The sequence below is a fragment of the Triturus cristatus genome, chromosome 2_1 (genome assembly GCF_964204655.1).
Source record: "Triturus cristatus chromosome 2_1, aTriCri1.1, whole genome shotgun sequence".
NCBI lineage: Eukaryota > Metazoa > Chordata > Amphibia > Caudata > Salamandridae > Triturus > Triturus cristatus.
In genome coordinates, this window is record NC_140581.1 from 548,363,129 (window position 1) to 548,384,276 (window position 21,148).

A 21,148-nucleotide genomic window follows, 5' to 3' on the forward strand; every position below is an offset into this window, starting at 1 on the left:
TGTCTGATCACATAAGCCTGAGTAAAACCCCCAATACTTGTTTTGCAAGCGTCCCAAACCATGCAACATGCAGCTGAGTCCATATTAATATCTATAAATTCTATAAGGTGTGATTTAAGCTGCATCACATAATGTGAATCTGAAACTAAGTGTCTAGGGAAGGAGAATGGTCTAGGAAAAGTCCTAATGTGTGCTAAAGTAATTATAAGCATTATTGCGTTGTGATCCGAAGAGATTCGGGGGCATAAAACCATGGTGCTGGCCTTTAGTAAGTTATCGCTTATTAATGCCATATCCAATCTTGAGCAGAGTTTATGGGGCGCTGAATAATATGTGTATCCCGGTAATTTTGGATATAAGTGCCGCCAAGCATCTTTGATGTTATGGATACGACATAGGTCAAAGATAGACGACCTGGTTTTGCACATCCTTTGAAAACTGCCGGACCTAGTTGTATCTATTTTATAGTCCATGATACAATTGAAGTCCTCCATAATAATAAGTTCTCCCTCCCAGTCCAAAAGTTTAATATTCAGCTGATCAAAAATCATCGGTTCATCTGTATTAGAACCGTACACCACGCATAAAACATATTTAAGGTTCTCAAGGCTGAATTGAGCAACCACCCATCTGCCATCCTTATCACAAGAGGACTGTAATATTTTGATCCTAAATCGTTTATCCTTGAGGATGGCCACCCCTCTGATGGGAGTACCCGAGGGTAGAGCAAACTACAATATCGTATCCCAATTAGTTAAGTAATTTCTTATCCTTCCCAGCAATATGTGTCTCAGAAAGAAGAGCGATATGAGGGTTGTGTAATTTTAGTTCTTCTGTAATCAAAGATCTCTTGTTTTTACTATTTAGCCCTGCTACGTTCCAAGCTAAGCACTTTATTTCATACATTTATAAACAGTGAGAAACTTGAACCCATCTCCAAATACCCTGATATATTTCCTATTACTTATGCAAATAAGCCAAACAGATATAACTGATATGTCCTCACCACATTCTTCCCCATCAGCCTGTGAACAATTTTTACTGAATTTTTCCCCCCCCCCCCAACCCACCCTCCCTTCTCCCCCCTGGCTCTCACCCCGGCCGGGGAAGAGCCACCCTTCAGTGACGGCTGCCGCTGGAAAGGCAGCACGCGTAGCAGGTCACCTTAAGAGGCCCCATCCCTCCATCCTTTCAAAAAAGACCTTAATGGGCGCTTTTCATATTCTCAGTAGTATGCAAAAATAAACGAGAGGGCCCAGATAATCAGCCAGTATTTCTAGGTAGAAGGTCCAACAAGCATCTTATTAGTTCTCAGTGAAACCCCCCTACGGCCAGTATTTTTGAAGAGCCAAGCCTTCCAATTACGAGTTGTATTTTATGCGCATATTGGTTAAAGCTGAGTCTTCAGGTTATTTTTAGGTCTGGCTCTTGCCCACACTAGTACTAGAAATATACGCTTCAGCTTCCTTGACATTAAAGAAATGGGTGCATCCATTTTTGATGACCTTGAGACGGGCAGGTTCCTGAAGAAACGCCTGACCTCCACTTGATTTAATAGGATCAATCAGTTTACGAAGCATCCAGCGTCTGTCGATTGTTTCTTTACTTAGATCAGAGCGAGCAAAAATAGAAAATTCCCCTATAACTATAGGGGCGTTAGGGCGTGCTCTCTGCCAAATTGCTTGGCGCAGTAAAAAGTTGCCCAAAAAAATTAAAAAAGGACGTGGAAACTGATTTTCCCTATTTCTCAGGACCAAAGGCAGACGATGAGCGCGCTGGATTTGTGAGTCCCAGTCTGCAAGGTCTGGGAAAGCTTTTTGGAGCAGCCCCACTAAGTAAGCCCTCAGATCGGAGCCCTCGGACCCTTCTGGTATCCCAAAGAGTCTCAGGTTAGAGCGTCTGTCGGTTTTCAAATCTTCAACCTTTAGTTGAAGCGCTGACAGCTGAGTATCATGTTTGTCGACTACGGCCTTCGTTTTTGTGCTGGTCTCCTCGATCTCTACCACCCGTTGTTGAAGTCAAACGATATCCTGCGAGATCCCCCCCAGTTTAGCAGTAAGTTCTTGCAGCGAAAATTGCACTTTACTATTGTCTTCCCTCAGTTGAAGATAGTGTTCCTGGGCTTCAACCCATTGGTCATTCAGAATCTGAAGTATTGTGTCTACTGAAGAGAGGTCAGTCATTTCTTGCCCTTGTCCATATTTAGCAATACGTAGATGTTTGCCCATCGCTTGATGGGCCGAAGGAAGTATCGTTGCAGAAGTAGGGCTCTCAATGGAAGGGAGGGAGGCATTGCACATGACGAAGGAACTGTGATTGCATTAGATTGTGGATTTTCACCTGCCCGCGATAGGGGATCACCCACATGTTCTTGAGTCAAAAGCAGTTCTTGATCAGTTAGCCTGTCAGATGACAGGTTAGATGGGGCAGTTAGTGCGTTTAAGGCACTATTTTCCAATGAGGTAGGACTGCTGGCAGGATAGAGCACTTCCATAGTAGGGAGAGGCTCTGAGGGTTCTAAAAAATCTGTGGGGCTTGCCCCTGATAATCTCATCGTCATGTTTTTAACCAGACCTTTTGCTTCGATCCATTTTCTTAAAGGGCTTTTGTCCAGATAGGTCTTCTTTAAATTTTGGATATTATTTATGATAGGCCGATTTGATATAGCAACAGCCTTGCCTCCTCTTTTGGCCCTAAACTTGCTTTTAGGTTTACGTCCTCTTCCTACACAAGATTTTGCCTTGCTATCTGTGTAAAAGTCCTTCTCTCACCTCTCCCCCACCTCATCCTCTGTTCCAGTCTCTGCATCCAGGTCCTCAACGGAGTCTTGCTCGATGGATTCAATGAGCTCAATATGCTCCGTATGTTCAATGGGCTCGGTGAGTACCGCATGTCCCACTGGTGGCTCTCCTCTCCCAGAGAAATGCGCCTCTGCTTCACATGTCCCAATGTCTTGCAGCATATGATGAGGGCTGCTAACAGGTTCAGCAACAGATAGTAAATCCGAGATGACGGTACGCACCCCTTCGGCAGAGACCTGTACAGCCGTATTTGAGCCTGAGCACGGGTTTTCAGCAGCTTCCGCCGTTGTAATGATAATCGGCTCTTCAGCTTGTGTCTGTTCCGTTATGGGGTCAATGAGTATCACTTCAGGCACCACAGGAATGTTACCGGTAGGTGGTTTTGATTGTTTGAGCCCCTGTATATTGCATATTTTTGCATTGCCCAAATGAGTCTCCTTAGAGGCGGGGGGAGCTTTCAGGGGAATAGCTTCTGAGACATAAGAGAGACTGTCTATTTCACCCCCAGCTGGCCCTCCCTTTCTTGCCGGAGGTTTAACCATCGTCTTGGTTGCATTTCTACCAAGGTTCTTAATATGTGAGCCTGCAATTAAAGTAGGTTGTCTCAGTACCTGTTTGCCAGTGTTTCCTCTCTCCTGCTGCAATGGCTCGGCTGACGATGACAGAGATGGTAGTGGCAGTACTTCGGTTTCCGTCCTCTCACCATCCATAGCAGAGCGTCCATCGCTCATTAGCGCGGGAATTCCAGCGTCTCCGGTGGCCGGAATGATTAGGGGAGACACAGCTGTTGCCGCTGCTGCCGCTCGAACAGTTGCAGCTGAGGGACCCGCAGCTCCTGTTGTTTGCTTGCTATTCCGCGTTGTTCGTGGCAGATTTTTTGGAGACATTCTCCTTAGCTGCCAAGTACGAGAGACAGTATGAGAGACAGCACGGAGGTTGAGACTAAGCCAGCCGAGCCCCGAGCTCCCAAGCAGACCTTGTATCGTCCGCCGAAAAAGCCAAACAGTGTCCGGGAGCCTTAGCATCGGTAAGAGCCGCCACCTCCGCTGAGACTCCAAAGTTTGATTTCTTTTTTTCCTCACTCGAAGAACCCCCGCAGTCTTCCTGAGTTTTAAATGTTGCGTCCAGTTAGAGCCTTTCCATTGCAAACATTTCGCCCGAGGAGAGAAAGAGAAGAGCCTCCAGGTGAGCTACTCGGCACAGATCCCTACTCCGCCATCTTGGATCCGCCCATGCAATCTCAGTCTTACCAGCGGAGGCTATGCAATTTTGTATAAAACTTAATAATCTCTCGACCTTTCAGGGGATACTCATATACCGTCCACCTGGGCCCAGAGCGGCTTTCACCCAAGCTCTGTTTATGCTCTTGGAGTCCTATACAGACGCCAAATCCCTTACAATTCTGGGTGATTTTAAATTATCACCTAGAACTAACAAATAATTCGGATACTGTCAGATTGCTGGATAATCTGGCAGCATTCAGCTTAAACCAATTAGTAACCAAACCCACCCTTCTGGCAGGCCACACCTTGGATGGCATTTTTACAAACACTTCTGATATTAACCTGATTAAAATATCAGCTCTCCCATGGGCAGACCACAAGGCTGTCCATTTTAACATTAAAGGTCAGGCAGCACAACCACTGAACCCAAAGTAAGCCATTCAAGATAAAAATGCGACGCTGGAACAAAGTTCTAGGCAATGACCTAGAGCGGGCCCTTGCTAGCAAAGGATAATAATGAAGCAGCCTCCCAGTTTAATGGCTGGCTACTGGCAGCCGCCGAGCAGGTGGCGCCTGAAAAATTGGTGATGGTAAAAAGATCTAAGAATTCATCACCTTGCTACAGCCCGGAACTCAAGTGCTTAAAAGTTCATTGTGGGAGAACTGAGCGTCTTTGGAGACTAGATTATAGCAATGAAAGGAAAATAACCTAGGATCTAGCTATCCAACAGTACAAGGAAGCAATTATTGCCGCAAAAAAGCTATTCTTTACAACTAAGATAGAAAACGCCGGAAATTCTACAAAGGAACTTTTTAAATCTGTCAAACTGCTGGCTAATCCGCAGCAGGCCAACTTTTTTAAATCAGATCAAGCCATGTGTAATAAACTGGCCATATATTTTCAGAATAAGGTGCAAGTAATCTATATTGACCTTTTGAGTGTTCGGGAGACTCAGGATAAGCAATGTCAACTGCCCGCTGAGATTCGATCAACCCACTGTAGATTATCCTGTTTTCCGACAATCGCTAATGATGAGGTATTAAAACTCCCCCTCACTATAAAATCTGGCTCACCCATAGACCTCTGCCCCCCGGCCAATATGCACCTTGCCGCTGGGAAGATATGTGAAAAGTTAACCCCTCTTTTTAACCAAGTTCTGGAATCTGGTGATTACCCAGCAATTTGGAAAAAAGTATCTATTAGGCCAATTCTTAAAAAGCCGACCCTGGACCCTACCGAACCAAAGAACTATTGCCCAATTGTTGGTTTTCCGATAGTAGCAAAAATACTGGAGAAGTCAGTAAATAAGGTGTTGACAAACTATCTGGATGTTAACAATCTACTGGATTCCACACAGCACGGTTTTCGGTCTTATCACTCTACCGAATCTGCTCTGATCACTGCTACAGAAGAGATTCGCAGAATAGTGGACGGAGGGGGCAGGGCGGTCCTCGTACTCCTAGATCCATCGGCTGCATTTGACACCGTGAATCACACGGTGTTGGTGCAGCAGCTGACGGATGTGTGTGTGTGTGGGGGGGAGGGGGGGGGGGTTGATGGTACTGCCCTGGTCCTCCTCTCCTCTTTTTTAGAGGCGAGGGAGCAGAGGTTGCGCTGGGATGGTCTACAATCGGAGAGTTTCCATCTTCCCTGTGGGGTTCCACAGGGATCGGCCCTCTCCCCGACAATATTGAACATCTACGTCACTCCGTTGGCCAGACTTATCAGGAGGCATGGTTTTGCCCTGGTCTCTTATGCGGATGACTCTCAGCTTGTTATTTCCATCAACAACCAGCCTGAGGCCACAGCTGCCAGGTTTCATGCTCATCTTACTGAGATCATGACATGAATGGACCACAGCTTCCTGAAAATCAACACTGATAAAATGGAGGTGATTGAATTTGGCCCCGGCTGGCCCTTGTGGAACGACTCCTGGTGGCCGGTGGAGGCTGGAGAATGCCTGTGTCCTGTCCCAAAGGTCAGGAACCTCAGGGTTATTTTTGATGCCCAATTAAACTTTTCTTCCCAGGTAAACAGTCTTACTGCATCCGGTTTCTTTTTACTAAAAACTTTGAGAAAAATCTTTCCGTTCATGTCACAAGAACTGCAAAAGACAGTGGTGGTGGCACTCTTCCTGTCTAAACTGGACTATTGCAATGCCCTTTTTTGGGGCATTGACAAGTTCCAGATGAGAAAACTGCAGTCTCTACAGAATGCTGCAGCAAGACTACTCCTAAACATTCCTAAAGGGCAATCAACCTCGGCAGTAATCAAGGCACTACACTGGCTTCCTATCCAACAGCTGGTGGAATTCAAGGCCTTATGCCTGGTGCACAAAGCACTTCATGGTGGAGGTGCGGTGACTATCCAAAGAATGTTTCCACCTTATATCCCCCACGTGCCCTCAGATCTGCTAGTTTGGGTCTTATTACAACTACTAAGGTCAGACGGGCAAGACGGGGTGGTAGAACTATATCGCACTGTGCGGCAAAGATTTGGAACAAAATGCCTATGGCCATGAAATTCCAACCTAATCAGCAGCTCTTTAGGAAGGACTTGAAAACATGGTTGTTCACTACCATATCGTCCTTCCGTAATATAGGTCATACTTCCTTCTTCATACACTAGCGCCAAGACGCAATGGCAATCGAGCGCTCTATAAACCTATATCCTATCCTATCAACAATACAAACAGGCACTAAGTATAACTCTTTACAAACACTTAATATTAAAATTTAATGTTAATGAAATTCACCTTGCATGAACATTAAATGAAAAATGTACCAATACTCTTACAATTATTCTCTCTCTCTAGATATTAACACTAAACACTTACCTGCAGAGCCATTCCATAGGGCAGTGTCACTCAAAGCACAGTACCCAAGTAGGATAGTCAATGCAAACAGTGAGGGTAGAGAATGGGATAGATGCAAGAATAAAGAGGTCACATACTCTACAGGTCTCACATGAGCAGCACACCTTCAACACCGTCATTACATACTATGTACGTTTTTCATGCACAAAGCAACTTTCTTTAATACCTTTCCAGAGTGCATGACTTGAGATTTAAATTTCCTGTTGGCTTCTATCCTTAATTTTGTAATGTCATCCTCTCTGGCAAACGTCCAGTGCTTTCTCTGTGTGCTGTTGTGATACATTATTCTCTTTCAAATTCCTGTAAACATAAACATTCCAGTCTGTTAGCAAGTAGAGCCTCCACTAGTAACTGATAATGTAAGTATCGCTTATTCAGGTTATTATCAATATGCAGTAAAACATGGATTAAAAATCTTAAACCTTAAATTACAAAACTCCAAGAGTCCACTCTGCATCTGTAGAACCAATTAATTTCTGACATTCAGTGTTCTTCCATAAAACAGTGTGAAAATGGAAAAGATTCTTGAAATCTTAGAAAATACAACACACACAAATTTGAGTCTCTTGATAGCCAATAGCCATCTAATTTTCCTGAAACTGTCCTCTTATTTTTTGTCATTTACAGACCAACTTCTAGCGAAAGGATGGGTATTTGGTTCAACATATTTCACTATATATTGCACAGCAGAAAGCAATGTGTCCCACTATACTGTAGATGTTCTCCACAATGAAAAAAGTGGGAAGGATGCTAGTGATAAAGTCCACTAATTAATATACAAATTTAGATTAGCAGCTAAATGTGCAATGATTAATGTAAAATTCAAAGCCTAAACCACACTCATTTAAAATGTGTAACCTGCAGTAGACAGTCATAGCTATTTGTATAGGCTACAGAAATGCTAAGAAGCACGTTTCCTTAAACTAGAAGTAAACCTAATATTGCTGAACTGCACACAAACGTAATTTAGGAGCTTGACCTCAATGTGACATGCTTAGAAATGTTCGTCATAAAAGAATGTTCGGGTTTATCAAATATATCACTTATCCTAAGACATTTTTTGTTAGCAATGACTAAACTTTGCATTTTCACATGTCTCCCCTAATGCTCGAATAGAATAATAGTACATTTTAAACAATAATTCTGGTTCATGTTAAATGAGATGCATTACCTAACAATGACTTTGCAAGTTGAAGTTTCTCATCTCTAGTACAGTTCATTGTTCACACAGTTAAACATGTAATATTTAGGTGGCCAACCGGTGTTCAATGCCTTATGGGAATTAAGGCTTATGTTTCCAGAACTTAACTACGTAAGAATATCTTTAGCTTACTTTATGATAAAGCTTTACAAACCGCATGTAATTTCACGGAAAAGAAGCGCTGAACCTGCTCACAGAAGAGTGCTGCTATCTTATTGGTCCAGAGAGGAAGAAGCCTACTACTATGTCTGCAACATGTATTCATGTCTTTTATATTAGTGTGTGTTCCTACTTAGTTTCAGTGTTTTGTTATCCACTCGTTACCCACCTTCTTGTCCAAATTCCCTTGTCCTAGACTGATGGTTGTGGTTACTGCTGCTTTAGTTCATCCTTAGTTTATTTTGACGATTTGTGTTTACAAATTGCTACTGCAACTGTATGATCCTTTGCTCGTATTACTGAGACTTGGCTGAGCTTCATGACCTACTCTTTATGGAAAGTTCTGCTGCATTAAATTTGGCTTTGAGCTTTACGCTACTTTGAACTCACCCTTTTCCTTTGAACTTGAAATCTTCATGAGTTCTATTAACTTTGAAATTCCAGTCCGGTTCTTTAGAATAGGGTTTTACTCCTTTATGGCACGCACTAGATGCATTATTTGACTATTTGTTCTAACCACACCTTTTTATGAGATGTCTGAAAACTTACCAAAGATGTATTGGCTAATTTGAATAAAAGAGTACAAAGACACTTATTAATCTCTTAATGAGAATAAAGCTTTTAAAACGGATTCAAACTCTCATCAATGACTGAACTTGGAATTGTATTTGAAATTTTGCTTGGGATGCCGAAATAGCACTTTGAATCAAGATACAGTGTCAAAGATCACCTGAGTTGAGAAGAAACCAGTGCTGGAACGGGGCTTAACCTGCAAGTTATGGTAATTGAAAGGTTGAACCATATTATCTAATTTTGGTATCAGTGTTGTGGTTACACCTTGATTAAGCAGCTATAAATAATTACTCAAGTTAGAATAAAATACCTGAATCCTAAAATCCAATGCCCAGAATTCAAGCAGCTGACCTGGTGCGATTTTCGAATGGAGTTGTTGTTTTGGAGGTGTGAGTATAAATAAGGTTATGTAACGTCTCTTGTAATGGCGTTGTATTGTTGCGAGTGACTGGATTGATGAATGAAGATATTTATTGGTTTCCATGTAAAGAGCTTGAAGAGTTTTAGACTTGGTATAGTCCTGGGATACTTATTGAAGTATAGAAGACCCTTGATTGATATAAAGACAAGTGTAGAAAACACTTGAGTAAGCCATCGTCGAACGGTATTTCTTGTTTCCAGGCCTTGTGGTGTACAGTGTGAGGTACCATAACCTACACAATTGAGATAGAAATACTAATAATCTGTGGTGGTGGTTTAATATTGGTTGATGTTAGCAGAACCTAACTGCGCAAAAGGGTGAAGCTGCATTGATTAGGAGGATTTCACCATGGTCGAGATTTCACTTGCGATTGTGGAATTCTTTTGTGTGGATGAATTACTATTGTTTTTCTTTAGAAGAGCAAACAAGAATTGATATATGTTTTTCTATTGTCAGTTGAGAAGTTTTTGTTGGTTTGTGTAAGCACGAGAGACATTGGAAATGAGGGTGAGCTGCTGAGTGGAGTGAGTTTATACGTCAGTGTTTCATGCTGAGATTGGTTGGTTGGTGTGCTTTCACGCTGTGCTTGGTTGGTGAGGTCAGGATGCTGTGCTAGGTCAGTGTGTGTGTGGATATCGCATTGGGATTTGTGAACAGGATTTTGATAAAAGGACGACTGTGACAGGACTAGAGTAAAGGAAATCTGACGTTTACAGAATAGAATCAAAATATTGAATTGAAATTGTTTACATTGCGATATTGCCAGAATCATGAAATGTTTTAAAGAATTCAAAGGTTTTGTTAAGGGAGATGTTACAATTCCGGTACGGGAGGGTGAAGAGGCACCTTGAGGGCATGTCGGCACATTATACGACAACTGAATTGGGATTACCTACATGGTTATGGCTTCTTCAACGGTGCAAGATCACTGAGAAGGAAGGAGTTTTAAGATTTCCCAAATATGGTAGCTTAGAGACTACAATTATTGAGAGACTGAAAAATAAAAAATTGTGTGAAACGAAACCGCCCCATGACCTACGCATTATGAAGCCTTCAATATGTGAGAAAGATATCCAGAGAGAAAGAAAGGGAAGAATAGCAGAAAAGAACAAAAAGGGCAATGCGTAATTATGTAGATGCTCGATGGGATGAAGAAGAGCAGAGATGGAGGAAAGCCAAAGTTGAAGACACTTGATTGTATCCAGCTATTTCTACAGAAATACCAGAGAAAGGGAAGAAAAAGACCCAGGGAAAAGATAAAGAGGAGGAAAAAACAAAAAAAGGAGACAGATAGTAATTCAGGGGATGACATTTTAGAAGACATTTTGGCTGCACGACCCCCGCCTTATTCAACACTAACATAGTACGGAGAGTGGTGCCACAATGGGGAGTACAATAGCCACTGCTCCTGTGGAAACTAGAGTGGTATAAACTGAAAGACCCCTTTGAGTACTACAGATTGCCCCACCAAGCATTGCACAGCCACAGACTGTTCCTCAACATGTGGTAAATACACCTGTTAAGCATGGTCTGCTGCAAGTGCCTCAACCAGTAACTGTACAGATAGTGCCTAGACTAGTTGCAATCACCCCAGTAAATGTTAACTTGACTTCAGATGCTCAAGGAGCTGTAGGAGATTTACCTATAAAACCGGACTTATTCCGACCTCTCAAAAGTTCACAGATTGTTATATGGAGACCACCTCAGACAGTTCAGCCCTTTAGAGGTGGGGGAAGGCTTGCTTTCACAACATCAGTAACCTTCAGGGAAACAAATTTGTTTAAAGATGGAATTTTTTCACCAGGTTTGAAGTAGCTGCAGGGATTGCAAGGGCAGAAAGCAAGCACAGTTCAACAAGCTAACCCAGAACCTGAAAAAGGAGTGACCATTAGATATTTCCAAATTAAAAGTTGAACTGAAAGAAATAATTAGGGGACGTTTAGAATTAGAACATTTGAACCAATATCAAGAGAAAGAATCGATTTACCTGTCTAAAGAATTTACAAGACAGGCAGCAATTAAAACATGATAAATTGACCGAATTGGCTTGGAAATACGAGGTAAACCTTTCTAAAAGTTTTCCTTTGCAGAAAAGTCACAGGGTTAAATTTTATGATGAAGCAATTGAAACAATGCGTTCTTCAGGAATGCAGTTGCACATTATGGAATTAATAAAATGTATCCGTAAATGGAGTGAAACTGAAAAATGTGAAACCAAATGGGCAAGAAAACATAGAAATAGCGGGAGGAGTGTATGTCCATGTCCCTTGGAGTAGAGGAGATTTTGCAGCTTTTATGAACAATTTCCCAGAAAGTGAGAAACAAACCTGTGCAGTAGTAAATACAAGTTGATCGATATGCGAAAATTTCAAAAGTGCTATAGACTGATGTAAATACATTCTTTGATATTAAGGTACAAAGAAATTTGTGGGCGGAGTGTAAGACTGCTGTAAAATGGCCATGTGGAGAATCAGCGATAATGGCACACACTAGTGCATCATTTCCTGTAGTTATGGAGAAATAGGAAGATGTGATTACTTTCCTGAAAGGCAGAGTGCCTCCAATTGGTTGAAAATTAATCGAATGACACAAGAAGCAAAATAATCAGTTCACGAGTACTAGGAGCAGTTGTTGCAGATGTTCCAGCAACACAGTGGAAGGGAATACAGTGATGGGAAAGACATGGGGATATTTGTATCTCAGTTTGTTTTTTCGGATTGAGACCAGAGATGAGATTGTAAATTACCCAAAGTGTAATCTGCTGGCAGAGTAAATTACTTGACGAGATCCTGAGGTATGCAAAATATTGCCATGATAAACAAAAAATAAAACAGAAAAAGATTAAAAAGAAATTCATGTTGGCTCAAACAAAATTTGATCAGAAAGGTTTTCAGAATCCTTCTTTTGCAGGAAATGAAGGAGTTATGCAAGATTTTGCTGTTCAACAACCAGGTTTTCAGAGAATTCTTGGAGGTTTTGGTGCTTTACAAGGTAGAGGCAGAAGTGCTCCGATGATTGATCTAGCCAGGCTCAGGAATGGAGGTTGCAGCATTGAAGAAAAAGACTGCTTGTCACAGGATCGGGCATTAGAAGAGGGGGTGTAGATTTAATCCTGATAATGCAAACGGAAATGTTCAAATGCAGAAAGGAGTGCAGATGCAAAATATACCAGTACAACAGATGCAGGTGCCAATGCAAAAATAAGTGCCAAAGATGTAGGTCCCACAAGCTCAAATGGTCCCACAGAATATGGAAAACCTAAGATTTAATTTGAACCAGATGCCAAATGCAAATACAAATCCTTTTATAAATGCAAATCAAAATACATTACAGCAATTCCCTAACTCAAATCAGAATGCCTTTCAGCAATTTTCTGTATCTGATAATGATGACTCAGGCTTGGATACGTCCCAATGATGCAGACTGAGGTGGGGGAAGGAAGACTACATGCTTGCCGCTGTCTTAGAGGTAGACCAGAGTGGTCCAGTCATAGAAAGTGAGGGGAATGGCCACCCCGTATCATTTCTCAGAGATACTGGTGCTTCTAGATCCACTATTGGAACTGTGGAAGACCCAGATCTACCCCTCTCAGGAAAGAAGAACCCAGCTGTAGGTGTTTCAAATAAACATAAATCACTAATCCAGTGTCAGAGAAGGTCCCAGTAAAAATAAGTTAATTTGAAGAAAATCACCATTTTGTTGTTTGTAACAGAAGTCCAGTAAATCTATTAGGGAGAGATTTATTGAGCAAGTTAAAGTGTACAATCTAGTGCACACCAGATCGTGTAGAGTTTGATGCTTGATGAAGATAGAGTTTATAATGGTTCAACAAAAGACAGTTGTAGGATTATTTCCATTAATGACAACTGAAGAATTACCCACTGACTTGAGGAAGCTGTGAACCCAGAAGAATTGAATCTCAAAGGGAAAAACATTCAACTGATTCAAGGAGTAGAACCAGTCCAAATTTCTTTAAAGGTGAAAGCAGCATACCCAAGAGCACTACCCCGTACTATCTGACTCAATTGCAGGAAAAATGCCTGTAATAGAAACAAACCTTGACACAGAAGGGGATTTTGAGGGAATTGATTGGGAGTTCCTGTAACTTTCCGATCAGGGGTTTGCAGAAACCCAATGGAAACTATAGGATAGTTAAGGAGCTGAGAAAGATGAACAAACATTTGACTCATGTTGTCCCATGTTACCAAATCCAGCCACAATATTATTCCAAATTGCAAGTACTGCAGAAGGGTTTACTGTTATTGATCTTTGTCAGGCTTTCTTCTCAGTGCCATTGCAAGATGATAGCCAGTTCTTCTTTTAATTTATTTTCCATCAGAGTCTTGGCATGGTGCCGAGTCCCCCAAGGGTAAACGGAGAGTCCATTTATTTTCAACCAACTCTTGGAAAATAAATTGGAGTCATTACAAATGCCCTACAGATTAGTTCTTGTGCAGTACATAGATGATCTACTTGTGGCATCAGAGACACAAGAAGCTTGTAAACAAGATTCCATAGCCTTGTTGAATCACCTGGATGAAAATGGACATAAAGTGTCACCAGCTATACTGCAGTACTGTCAGAAAGAAGTTCAATATCTGGGACACATAAAGGAGAAAGGAGAAAGGAGCTAGAAAATCACCATAGAGAGTAAAAGCAATGTTTCAGATGAATCCACCTCGAACACAGAAAGTAGTAAGGATATTTCTGAGAATGGTTGGCTACTGCAGACAAGGATTACCAAACTTTACCCTAGTGGCAAAGCCTTTACTGAGGCTGACAAACAAGGATGTGTCTGATCCACTTCCTTGGGACAACAAAAGCTTGAAAGCCTTCCTAGAGCTGAAGGAAAAACGTTGTTGTTGTGCCCTAGCACCAGGAATGCCAGATTACAGTAAAGAATTTAAATTATTTTGCAGTGAGAGGGAGGTCTTTGCTCTCTCAGTGCTGACTCAAACAAAAGGTGATGTTCGGAAGCCAGTAGCATACTATTTAACCATCCCTTGACCCTGTTGCCATTGGACTACCCAGCTGCGTTCAAGCGGTTGCCGGGGTGAGCACAAGTCTGGAAAAAAGTGAGAGCATGGTGATGGAATATCCTTTAACTCTAATGGTCCAACACTCTGTGGAGCATGACATGGACATGAACAAAAGCCCAATTTATGCCCCATAATAGGTTCACGAAATAGGAGCACAGAGTTCTGTAATCTGATAACATAGTTTTGAAACGCTGTCAAATGGTAAATCCATCAACTTTGTGGCCCATAAATGATACGGTTTGTGATTAAATTGAACATGATTGCCTTGATATCACAGATTTATACAAAAAATCTAGACCGGATATTAAGGATGAATCACTGATTGAGCCAGACTACTTTCTGTAGGTGACTCATGTTTGAGAAATAATGATGGTACCCTAAAATGAGCTACCGTTGTGTGTACAATAGATTATGTTGGTGAAGCTTCATGGCTTCATGGGATTACCTCAGCACAAGTTGCATTACTGATTGCCCTTACCAGAGCATGCAGTTTAACTGCTCAAATGAGAGTGACTACTTTTACAGAAAGTCAGTACGGCTTTGGTGTTGGCAATGATTTTGGGCAATTATGGTCACAAAGAGGTTCCATGACCTCTTCAAGTACACCGATTAAAAATGGGGTGCAGGAGAGAAATGTGTTAAAGCTCTCCAACGGACTGCAGAAATTGCTGTAGTTAAATGTGCAGCCCATGAAAATGGGAATGGCTACATTGCCATGGGAAATAGGTATGCAGGTTCGGTAGCACAATATTGTGCTCTGTTGGGCTGCACATTTAATGGAAATTTCACATGTGAATCTGAGGAGAACACTTAATTTTCAATGTTGATAAAAGTAACCGATACTTGGGATGAACTAAAAAGAGTACAGGAAAATGTCTCAGAAGCAGAACACAGTTGGATCAGAACAGGTTGTGAGAAAAATGCAAATGACATATGGATGCCAGCTGATGGGAGACCAGTATTACCTGATAGTTTGCTATTCCCAATGACACAATACTTTTTAATGGATTCACACATTTAGGGAAGGACGCCATAGCATGACTCTTTAGGCAGACCCGGTTTAATCCCAGGTTCAGGATGCTTGCAGAAGAAGTGTGTCATTGGTGTGTAACATTTCAACCAGTGAATGCAAGGAAAAGAACATGTTACACTGAGTCACATAGGGAGAGCAAGTGGTCCTTTCAACAGAATGTGGATAGACTTCATCAAAATGCCTGCCTGTATTTTGAAAGCTATACTTTTGCCAATACTAATATTAGGGCTTTGTTTGCTATGCCCATTTGCTTTCTTCAAATGGTGTAGACTTCACTTACACTAGAGAAAGAAATAAGAGTTTTGAAAAGCATTAGATTTAAATAACCTCATGAATGATGACTACTGTTAATCAGCCAGTTCAGTTCAAAACTAGCAGTACTCATACAGGACTCATTGGTAAGTAGGAAATTAGGACTGGAATTGGCTTCATTAGTAGTCATAATAGGCCTGTGGTTAATAGCTACCGAAAAGCCCACCAATTTAGTTATGCATAATATATTGTGGTTGGGCAAAATTACGGCAATATTTTTCATATTAAGCCCTCTATTCTCCTCACAACACGCAAGTGGATAAACCCCCATATGGTTAAGTCAGTCAGTCATCTTGTTAGAAGTTCAGCACTTGGAACCAAGAGGACATAACTATGAGAAAAAAGGATGGTCGAACCATGTCATCCGTTGTTTGGACTTGCTCTTGTACCCTAATTCAGTACTGCGTAAATGACGGTAGGAAAAACCCAGTACGAGTAGAATCATAAGTTTCCCCAACAAATCCCAGTAGTTGAAAATTAATAACAATGCAGTCCCCCCTGAAATTTTTCCTTAGTGGCCCAATCCAACCCATGTTCCTAGTTAGCATATTTGGTGTGTTCTATTAGATGGAAATATATGGTTCGTATTGAAACAATGACCAACTATATTCTTCAAAGTCTCCCAGGTTTCACTTGATCCAGGATTCAAAGGGGGAACACTGACCAGAACTGCCACGTAAGGGCAATAAGCCGGTGGTAGGTTAATCAGCCTGGGGTCGCAAGGAATATCATTGTCACTAGTTACATGGCACAATACTGGTGGAATATGCATCTGAGTAGCTAAAGAAGATAATTGGTTCTGTTGAAGATTATCCATGGATGAGGATGGTACAGAAAATCGCTCTAATGTAGAAGGCTCTGGAACACCCACCTGTACAAAACCTGCCACCGGACCCCCTGAAACTGGCCCTGGGGCTAAACAGGCCGTAGGAGGAGCCCTAGGAGATGATCAAACAGGTTCCAAAGTTAGAGAAGGTGTATTAACTCCCAAGGTCAAAAAAGGAGGGCTCCACTACAGTAGAATTTGGTAGGCTCGGACAGAAAAACAATTTTTCCAATTTTTCCCTCGAACGTATAACATTTCTCCCATAGTGGCGTCAGTAAATCTTTGACAGAATCCACTAATTTTTGCAAAACGGGAGCCCCAAGAGTGTCACCCAGAGAAGAAATATTGGTAATAGCTGCAGTGCTACCTTGGCTAGAAGGGCTTCAGTGAACAGCTGCAGCCCTTCAACACTTCCGTTTGTGCTTTACAGCTTGTGCAAGAACAAAAGAAGGAGGGGCCATAGAGAGAGGAGCTACAGTCGACATAAGAGAATGCTTATAAGAGGGCTCATTCTGGGCCACATTAATGCTATGCCTCTCCAAAACTTCCTGCTCCTCGACCTGAATCGTAACGGAATTGTTAATATCCCCAGTGACAGCTTCCAAAAGCCCAGTTGATCAGACAATGCTCAAGGACAAAAGACGTTGTACCAAGTCTGTTTCTTTCGAGGTGGCTCCGACAGCTTTAGCAAGAAATGAGTCAACAGTAGTGCGTTTTCCATCCATTGGCGACTTGCAGTCTTTCTTTTGACTATTGTATCCAATAATGCCATTGGTTTAAATAAGAGTATTATATCCAACCAATACAGCAAATAAGGCCTGAAGGAACAGAAGTACAAATCTGGGCATAGAGTTCCTGATGGAAAATTGCCACTTACTTCTTGGATGAAGTCTTGGCTGGGTTCTGTACTGTTCATAAAACAAAGAGTGGCCCAAGCAACGATAAATAGGAACAAAGCCAAAAAAACTAGAGCCAAGAGGGCAAGCCCAGCCTCCTCCAGTTTTGGACAGGCAAAGACGGGCCCTCGCGCATCCCGAATCACTATGGGCGAAGCAGCGCTATGAGTGCGATGGCCATGCCTCTCCCGAATGCAGCTGCGGCGCATTAGCCCTGGGATAGGGAGTCCTGTGTGGCGGCTAAAGAACAGCAGCATTGCCAGCCCCAAGCCAGGAAAGAGTCCCGTGCCGTGGTTGGAGCTGCTATTGTACGTCATTAAAATTCCAAAGTTTAAAATGTAAACGACAGGATTCAACGGATGATAAAAGTTCCCTTTGAGCAGAAATCACATGTAAAATTAAGATATATGAGGGATTGATAAAGACCACTAATTACAACGCAAATTATTTATATTATCAGCTCATTATGCAATGATTAATGTAAAATTCAAAGCTTAAACGACACGCATTTAAAATGTGCGATAGGCAGTCATAGCAAATTTTGAAAAGGCCACAGAAATGCTAAGAAGCAAGATTCCTTCAACTAAAAGTAAAACTAATATTGCTGAAATGTGCACAAATGTAATTTAGGAGCTTGACCTCAGTGTGGCATGCTTAGAAATGTTCCATCATAAATACAGATTGTTCAGTTTTAGCAAATATATTACTTTTCATAAGCAATATTTTGTTTGCAATGACTAAACTTCCTATTTTCTCATGTCTCACATAATGCTCAGATAGAATAGTTGTACATTTTAAACAATAATTCTTGTTTATGTTAAATGAAATACATTACCTAATAGTGACTGTGCAAGTTGATATTTCTCGTCTTTTGTATGGTTAATTGTTCACGCAGTGAAACATTTAATATTTAGAAGGCCAACCGGCGTTTAATGCCTATGGGAACTGAGGCTTATGTTTCCAGAACTTAACTATGCAAGAATGTCTGTAACTAAGTTTATCAGAAAACTTTGCAAGCCACATGCGTTTACATGGGAAAAGAAGAGCTGAACCTGCTCACAGACTAGTGCTGCTATCCAATTGATCCAGAGAGGAAGAAGCCTGCTACAATGTCTGCAACACGCTTTCATGTCTTTTACATTAGTGCGGGTTCCTAGTTAGTTTCAATGCTTTTTCTCCTCTCCTTACCCCCCTTCTCGTCCAATTTCCTTTGTCCTAGACTGAAAGTTGGGGCTACTGCTGATTCTGTTCATCCTTACTTTATTTTGATGCTTTATTTTAACAGGTTGCTACTGCAACTGTATGATCGTTTGCTCGCATTACTGAGACTCGGCTGAGTTTCATGAACTACTCTTTATAGAATGCTCTGCTGCTTTAATATGGCTTTGAGCGTTATGCTCTTTTGAGCTCACTAACTTTTCTTTTTTTTTAAGCTTGAACTTTTCTTCATGAGGTCAATCAATCAATCAATCAATCAGGGGCATGTGAAGCACAACTGCTCACCCATGAGGGCCTCAAGGTGCTAGGGGAGGGGGGCTGCTGGTTGGACTGGGTGGAGGATCATTCGAAGAGCCAGGTCTTGACATCCTTCCTGAATTCGGTCAGCGATGCCGATTGCATGAGGTGCAGGTGCTGGGTGTTCCAGGTCTTGGTGATGAGGTAGGAGAATGACATTCCTCCAGTTCTGGTCATGTGGATCCTGGGGATGGAGGCGAGGGTGAGTTGGGAGGATCAGAGTTGTCTGGCGGGTGTGTGGAATGTGAGGTGGTGGTTCAGGTACCCCAGACCTTTGCTGTGTAGGGCTTTGTAGGCATGGGTAAGGAGCTTAAAAGAGACTCTTGTTGATTGGGAGCCTGTGGAGTTGTCGGAGGTGTTGCGTGCTGTGGATGTCGACGACTAGTCTGGGGGCGGCTTTTTGGATGTTCTGTAGTTTCTTGAATCGTTTCTGGGTGACACTGGTGGCGAGTGTGTTGCCATAGTCGAGTCTGCTAGTGATGAGAGTGTGGGTGACCAGTCTTTCTGCAGTCTGTGGGGATCCATCAGAATGTCCTTCGGAGCAGGCGGAGCGTGTGGAAGTAGGCTGAGGAAACTGTATTGATTTGGTGGTTCATTGTGAGCAAAGAGTCCAGTATGATGCCAAGGTAGGTTGCGTGCGTGGTCCGTCGGGGAGGAGTCCCAGAGCGGCTGGCCACCAGGAGTCGTCCCAGACTGATGGGGTGGGTCCCAGGATGACTACCTCAGTCTTGTCCGAGTTGAGCTTGAGGCAGCTGTCTTTCATCCATGTAGCGATGGCCTTCATTCCACTCTGGAGGTTGGTTCTGGCAGTTGTGGGTTCATTGGTGAGGCGCAGGTGGGTGTTGTCGGCATAGGAGGCGACCATGTGGAGTCCGTGGCTTCTGACGATGCTAGCGAGGGGGGGGGGGGGGCTGGTCATGTAGACGTTGAAGAGGTGGGTCTCAGGGAAGAACCCTGAAGAATTCCACAGCTAAACTGCGAAGGTTCTAAGAAGAATGGGGGCAGTCTGACTCGCTTGGTCTGGCCGGCGAGGAAGGAGCGGACCCAGTCCAGGGCCTTGTCGTGGATGCTGGCGTCTTTGAGTCTGGTGATTGGGGTGCAGTGGGAGACTGTGTCGAAGGTGGCAAAGAGGTCTAGTAGGATGAGGGCTGCGGTCTCGCCCCAGTCGAGGAGGGAGCGGATGTCGTCTGTGGCGGCGAGGAGTGCACTCTCTGTGCTGTGGTTGCTTCAGAACCGGATTGGGAGGTATCCGGGACGTGGTTCGCTTCAATAAACTCGGAGAGCTGTGCATTTATGGTTTTTTCTGTGACTTTGGTTGGGAAGGGGAGGAGAGAGATCGTTCTGCGGTTCTTAAGGTCCAACGGGTCTGAGGATGGTTTCTTCAGCAGGGGGTTGATCTCTGAGTGTTTCCAGTCGACGGGGAAGGTGGCAGATTCGATGGAGCAGTTGATGGTGTGGCAGAGCTGGGGGGCGATGGCGGCGGATGTTTTATGGAAGAATGTGGTACGGGCATGGGTCCGCCGGGACTCCCGAGTGGATGCTCTTCATGTTCTTGAACGTGTCCTCTTTGGTGAGCGGGGTCCAGCAGAGCACAGTCTGATGGGTGCAGCTTGGTTTTGTGCGATAGTGGCAGGTGTGGCTGCCTGGTCTAGGGTATCGATGCAGTCGTAGATCTTCCTGATCTTTTGGTGGAAGAAGGTGCCAACTTTGTTGCAGAGTTCTTGGGAGGGGGGATAATTCTGTGGTCTCGCTGTTGGGCCTAGCGAACTCCTAGAGTTCCACTAATTTAGAAATTCTGTTCTTTAGAATATGGTTTTATTTCTTTATGGAATGCGCTTGATGTATTATTGGACTATTTGCTATAACCAAACCTTTTTATGAGATTTCTGTAATCTTACTAAAGATTTGACTAATTTGAATAAAAAGAATATAAAGATACTAATCTGTTAATGAGAATAAAAGCTTTTTAAACGGATTTAAACCTCTCATCATTGACTGAACTTGGAATTTTAGTAGAAATGTAGCTTGTGGTGCCGAAATAGCTCTTTGAATCAAAATACTGTGGCAAAAATCCATCACCTGAGGTGAGAAGAAACTGGCGCGGGCACGGGGCTTGACCCTGTAAGTGATGGTAACTGAAAGGCTGAATTATATTATTTCATTTTGGCGACAATCCGCGCTATTCGTTGCACACCGAGGATCTAGTAATCACCAAACTATACAATTTACCTCCTGCAACTAGCACCCAGAAATGAGTTAGAGCCCAGTGAGAA

General features: G+C 42.7%; 1 protein-coding gene across 1 annotated transcript in view; it reads right to left on the reverse strand.

Moving 5' to 3' along the window:
• The window catches only part of CCNH (cyclin H), a 211,271-nt gene that overhangs the window by 179,999 nt on the left and 10,124 nt on the right, over window positions 1-21,148 (reverse strand). The window contains exon 2 of the mRNA XM_085632430.1: window positions 7,067-7,200. Coding sequence (XP_085488556.1) covers window positions 7,067-7,183 — 117 coding nt within the window. The 5' untranslated portion in view covers window positions 7,184-7,200. The remainder of the gene's footprint in view (window positions 1-7,066; window positions 7,201-21,148) is intronic.